The sequence below is a fragment of the Gopherus flavomarginatus genome, chromosome 1 (genome assembly GCF_025201925.1).
Source record: "Gopherus flavomarginatus isolate rGopFla2 chromosome 1, rGopFla2.mat.asm, whole genome shotgun sequence".
Taxonomy (NCBI): Eukaryota; Metazoa; Chordata; order Testudines; family Testudinidae; genus Gopherus; species Gopherus flavomarginatus.
Window position 1 is genome coordinate 357,930,569 of NC_066617.1, and position 6,000 is coordinate 357,936,568.

At 46.5% G+C, this 6,000-nt stretch overlaps 1 protein-coding gene and 1 long non-coding RNA gene across 12 annotated transcripts in view; one reads left to right on the forward strand and one right to left on the reverse strand.

Moving 5' to 3' along the window:
• AQP11 (aquaporin 11) overlaps positions 1-5,711 on the reverse strand; it is a 30,960-nt gene extending 25,249 nt beyond the window's left edge. For 2 of the 11 annotated variants that reach the window (XM_050942355.1, XM_050942457.1), the window contains exons 1-2: positions 4,848-4,911; positions 3,869-4,611 (exon numbers count right to left, since the gene is read on the reverse strand). In XM_050942355.1, coding sequence (XP_050798312.1) covers positions 3,869-4,460 — 592 coding nt within the window. In that variant the 5' untranslated portion in view covers positions 4,461-4,611; positions 4,848-4,911. The other 9 variants (XM_050942376.1, XM_050942388.1, XM_050942397.1 and 6 more) reach the window with 9 other exon arrangements.
• Positions 4,577-5,188, forward strand: LOC127046038 (uncharacterized). The gene is made up of 3 exons (XR_007772911.1): positions 4,577-4,593; positions 4,779-4,934; positions 5,097-5,188. It is a non-coding gene; the product is annotated as an uncharacterized LOC127046038 (long non-coding RNA).
• Positions 5,712-6,000: the final 289 nt, after the last annotated feature.

The window sequence follows — 6,000 nt, forward strand, 5'->3', positions numbered from 1 at the left end:
TCTCTGAGCTCCCTGCATTCAAGGATGATACATGTCTGAAGGTTCACATTTTGAGCTACTGGTCTCATGTAAACATAAGGATAATGCAACAAAATATTCTTTATTAGTTTGACAAGTGTAGTTTTAATACTATATAACACTTCATAGTACGACAGTAAATATTTTGTAGCATGTTTTTTAAAATAATGGTAATATTGCACATCACTTAATAAGCTCTTTGCCCTTGAATTTTGATGGTTGGGAAGACTGAGGGTTATTGTGAAAATTATGGGTGTGAAAGATACAGAAGGTGTATTTCCATTTTTACATTATGCTTTTTAAATACAAGTGCCTTCTTCCAAACAGAAAATATTTAAAGACCTAAATTACATGGGACCAATTACTCATGAAGTTTTTGGAACTCCCATAAATACTATATGAAGAATAATAAGGGAGAAAAGGTTGGGTTCTATAAAAAGCTGTTTGTACTTTCAGAAAATGAAAGAATATGACATTGAGGGCTTCCAAATTTGTCTCTCAATCATTCCCTATCAAAGTCATTCAGTTTACAAATAACAATGATGATTTTTCTAACTTTCTTGCACATCATCAGCAGTTAATTTGACCCATCTGATATGTATATTAGTGGCAGTTAAAATAAATTGAGGTGTATACCTGTAAGACCACTCTTTTGGGTCAGGTTTACAGGTAATTATATATAAGAAGGAAATAACCCAGCTAGACTTTAGGATCCTAGTGAAAAAAAATTGGTGATAGCAGTTTATGATTAAGTGCCCAAGTGAAAATTGCCTTATAACTACCAAAGATAAACAGGGTTTATGAATTGTCCCCAAGTATGCTGCTAGGTACTTTACAGCATACAATCTCTGTCTAGAGCAGAAAAAAAAATAGAGGAAAAATCCTTTAAAAAAATTGTACGCAAAACAAATTTGTTATGGAGCAAATAATAAACAAATGCTTTTTAAAAAAAAAATCGCTTTTTAGAGTATAGTCACACCTACACTTGCAGCACAAAACTCTTGAATGTTTACTAGGGTATAAAACATTCACCTTAGGTTGAAGCCTGACGTATAAGGAACGTACTCTGATACTTCTGGGTCATTCATTACTGAAGCATGTCAGTTTGAAAAGCCACCCACGATTTGGCCTTTAAAAACAAACCATCTAATTTAGTTCAAATTCAAAGATTTAGTACACTTTTCATAACACAAGTGCAACAATGTAAAATTTTTAAAAAATGGCAAATTATTACTCTACATTATGGTCTAATCCAGAGGTTCTCAACCTTTTTCTTTCTGAGGCTCCCCCAACATGCCACAAAAACTTCACAGCCCATCTGTGCCACAATAACTATTTTTCTGCATATAAAAGCCAGGACCAGCATTAAGGGGTTGAAATCAGGGTAACTGCCCGGGATCCCCCGCCACAGGGGGCCCCACAAAGCTTAGTTGCTCAGACTTCAGCATCAGCCTTGGGTAATGGGGCTTACGGCCTCAGACTTCAGCCCCATAAGCTGAGATTTGTCTTTCTGCCCTGGGCCCCAGCAAATCTAATGCTGGCTCCTCTTGACAGACTCCTTGAAACCCGCTCGCAGCCCCCCAGTGGGCCCCAGACTCCTGGCTGAGAGCCACTGGTCTAATCTGTTTGGTATTTGTTGGAGAAAAAACTGAATTTTTGAAATACATAACAGTGAAAATGGCCCAGTTTAATAATTTATCAATATTAATCTGCAACACTGTGAACTAGGATCCCAAAGCCTAAAACAAGCTTTTGGACTCATCCCGCATGATTTTTATATTTGAGGATTATCTCATTCACCTACACATAATTTTCAGTAATGTCTCAAAAGAATATTAAGGTTGCAAAGTAAAGCATTCAAGCTAAGAAATACCATAATTAAGTTTGCCTGGAGAACCATAATTCAGCCTCTTTTCATGTATGCATAACAACAGTCTTGCCCAATATCACATAGGAAGACTGTGGCAGAAAGAGAACTCAGCTCTCCAGAGTCCCAGCCCAATTGCCTTAACAGCAGGAGACCATTCTTTCTCTTCTTGCAACCCACTGCCTCATTTAGTGTCCATCCTGTGCACTAAATGAGGCAGGGATCCAGTAAAACAAATAGCAGGTAACCATGTAATTAACGATTGTATCATAATGTTACATAAAGAAGGATGAATTACAACTGCTCAGGCAACCTTAGTTCTAGAATTTCCTAACTTTTGAGTGATTGATTTTGTGACCTTAATGTTCTTTTAATGTCGTTTTTTAAATATGTAATATCCCAGTGTTTAAAAAAAAAAAATACAAACATTCCATCAGGTTGAGCCATAGTGACCTCCTGCATAGATCATCAGTAGGGCAGAACCCAAGAGCATTAGATCCACAGTTCAAAAGTACCATTAATTAACTAGTAGCAGTAACAGGCTACTATCCACTATGAGAGCCAGACACTAGAAGATGATGTGACGTGACCCATACTTTGGCTTACACATATATTTGCTAGACAGCAGAGGAATGTTAGTAATCAGGAATCTTGTTTTCTATTTTATGCTAATATCAGGATACTATAATCTAGAGTACACCCCTCTTCTAAGACTTTTACTGGAAGATTCAGGTGAGACACTTAAAATCTGTTAAGAAGCATCACCATGTTGCTTTTGTCCGCAAAAATTCACTTCAGAATATAGTTCAAAATTGCCAAACCTGTTTCTGGAAATCTTCATGGACTTGCTCCAGTCTTCTTGGTCTTGATTAGACTAGAGTTGCTGGTTGTACTGTAACTTGAATTAATTGATTGCCAATTAAAACTACCATATATATTTGAGAGACATTTGTTCCTGGTCATGGTTATAGTCCTGCATGGATACAAAATTTGTATCCACAGCCAATCTGCAAACATAGTCCATGGATATCTGCCGATTTGCAGGGGTCTAGTCATGGTTTACCTGAGGTCTCAATGTAATATACCTAATTAAATCACACTGGTGTAAACTGCGCTTTACTTGTGTGTAGTATAACTATGTTAAGGGTTTGCACATTGATGTAGCTCAGCAGTTCTCAACCAGGGGCACGGGCCCCAGGGGGGGGGCCGTGAGGTTTCAGGGGGTCTGCCAAGCAGGGTCAGCATTAGACTTGCTGGAGCCCCAGGGTGGAAAGTTCAAGGCCTGTCATGTGGGGCAGACGCCCGAAGCCCCACCACCCGGCACTGAAGCCGAAGACTGAGCAATTTAGCTTTGCAGGGCCCCCTGTGGCATGGGGACCTGGGAGGCAATTGCTCTGCTTGATTCCCCTAACACTGGCTCTGGCTTTTAATCTACTGGACATGCAGAAAAAGAGTGGTTGTGGCATGAAGCTTTTATAGCATGTTGGGAGGGCCTCAAAAACAAAAAGGTTGAGAACCCCTGATGTAGCTAAACTGAGGCAAATTTATTGACACAAGTTGCATGAAAGATGTCATGTAATATAAAGTTGTATTATGAAAGGATTTTTCTGTTTGTTTCAGTAAAATATTTAAAAGAACCATCTGGAGAAACTCTTTTTACTTAGTTTTACCCATTTGTGTTTTAGACTGCAAATTCTTTAGAACAGAGATTTCACTTCACTTCATTCTCAGGCCCCAATCCTGGAAAGGGATCTATGCAGGTAGACCTTTACATCTATACAGAGTCCAAATGAAGTATCCCTCTCCCGTTCAGCTTATTGGATCAAGGTCTTTTGTTCAGTGTATTTTGTCCGCTGTAAAGCACAACAACAGTACTACAGAAACAATTTTGTATGGACACATTTTTTAACACATCACACAATTCAAAAATATCTATAATTTGAAACAATCATGGACCAAAAAAAAAAAAAAAAGGTAACTAACCTCCATACACCAGCATAGTAATGAGAAGAGCAATTAGGTGGACCCTGAGGCTGGGTTTAACAGCTTCAAATTGCAGTATGCTCAGCTGGAACACAGTGGAGAAGAGCAGCTCTATGCAAAAAGCCTGGGTCTCAGTGGTTTGGATAGGATTACTGCAGCCCTCTGCCAGTGCCTCAGAGTGCACCTCGATAATCCCCATGGACCAGATGTAGTGGATGTAAATTCTGGCCAGCACTGCACCAGCAAACTGAGCTCCAATCTTCAGCCCGCCCTGTTTGACTGAGATCCCACCATCCAAGATTTGTTGCAGGGTGCCACAGGGATTGCATGTGCTGCCAGTCAGAGTCAATCCATGCAGGACAGTAAAACCATAGGTGAGGGTGAGGGCAAAGTGTGGCTTGGGCTGCACATTGGCCAGCAGCCGGAGCTCATTGGTGCAGGCACAGATTTGGAAAGTGGCAAACAGCTCCAGGAGAAACATGCGAGGGCGTCGGGAGTGTATATGGCGTCCGGTTAGCTTCCGGCACCCTCCTACCAACATCATGGTGCCAGTCATCAGCAGGAGCGAGATACAGGTCTCATCCAGAACCATAGTGAGGCCCAGGCTGAGAGAGGCTAGGACTTCTCCCAGTGCAGGGGCAATTGCACTCAGGTCCTGGGCTCACTCCTCTCCAGCCCTGCCGCCTGTGAGGGGGGATTCTGTTTCTCCACAGCCAGTCAGGGGAGTATCTCAATTCCCCGCTCTCCTGGCTAGCTCCCCCACAGCCTGTCAGGGGAGTATCTCAATTCCCCCCTCTCCTGCCAAGCTCCCCCACAGCCTGTCAGGGGAGTGTCTCAGCTCCCCACTCTCCTCCCAAGCTCCCCCACAGCCTGTCAGGGGAGTGTCTCAGCTCCCCCAATTCCCGCTCAGGTGTCTCAGCTCTCCCCTCTCCTGCCAAGCTCCCCCACAACCAGTCAGGGGAGTGCCTCAGCTCCCCACTCTCCTGCCAAGCTCCCCCACAGCCTGTCAGGGGAGTGTCTCAACTCCCCACTCTCCTGCCAAGCTCCCCCACAGCCTGTCAGGGGAGTGTCTCAGCTCCCCCAATTCCCGCTCAGGTGTCTCAGCTCCCCACTCTCCTGCCAAGCTCCCCCACAACCTGTCAGGGGAGTGTCTCAGCTCCCCACTCTCCTGCCAAGCTCCCCCACAGCCTGTCAGGGGAGTGTCTCAGCTCCCCCAATTCCCGCTCAGGTGTCTCAGCTCCCCACTCTCCTGCCAAGCTCCCCCACAGCCTGTCAGGGGAGTGTCTCAGCTCCCCACTCTCCTGCCAAGCTCCCCCACAGCCTGTCAGGGGAGTGTCTCAGCTCCCCCAATTCCCGCTCAGGTGTCTCAGCTCCCCACTCTCCTGCCAAGCTCCCCCACAGCCTGTCAGGGGAGTGTCTCAGCTCCCCACTCTCCTGCCAAGCTCCCCCACAGCCTGTCAGGGGAGTGTCTCAGCTCCCCCAGTTCCCGCTCAGGTATCTCAGCTCCCCCAGTTCCCGCTCAGGTGTCTCAGCTCCCCCAGTTCCCGCTCAGGTGTCTCAGCTCTCCCCCTTCTCCTGCCAAGCTCCCCCACAGCCTGTCAGGGGAGTGTCTCAACTCCCCACTCGTGTGCCAAGCTCCCCCACAGCCTGTCAGGGGAGTGTCTCAGCTCCCCCAGTTCCCGCTCAGGTATCTCAGCTCCCCCAGTTCCCGCTCAGGTGTCTCAGCTCCCCCAGTTCCCGCTCAGGTGTCTCAGCTCTCCCCACTCTCCTGCCAAGCTCCCCCACAGCCAGTCAGGGGAGTGTCTCAATTCCCCACTCTCGTACCAAGCTCCCCCACAGCCTGTCAGGGGAGTGTCTCAGCTCCCCCAATTCCCGCTCAGGTGTCTCAGCTCCCCCAGTTCCCGCTCAGGTGTCTCAGCTCTCCCCCTTCTCCTGCCAAGCTCCCCCACAGCCGGCCGCTACGTCTCCCCTCCGCAGTGCCTATGTGGCAAAACGTCCCGTCCCCTGCCCGCTACGAGGAGCCTCCACCAAACGGCAGCCGGCGGCAGCGGCTGGCCCGGGGAAGCTGCCCTTTCTCCGGGCCGGTGGCCACCTGGCGGGATAGAAACAGACCGAGCCCGAGCCCGAGCTCG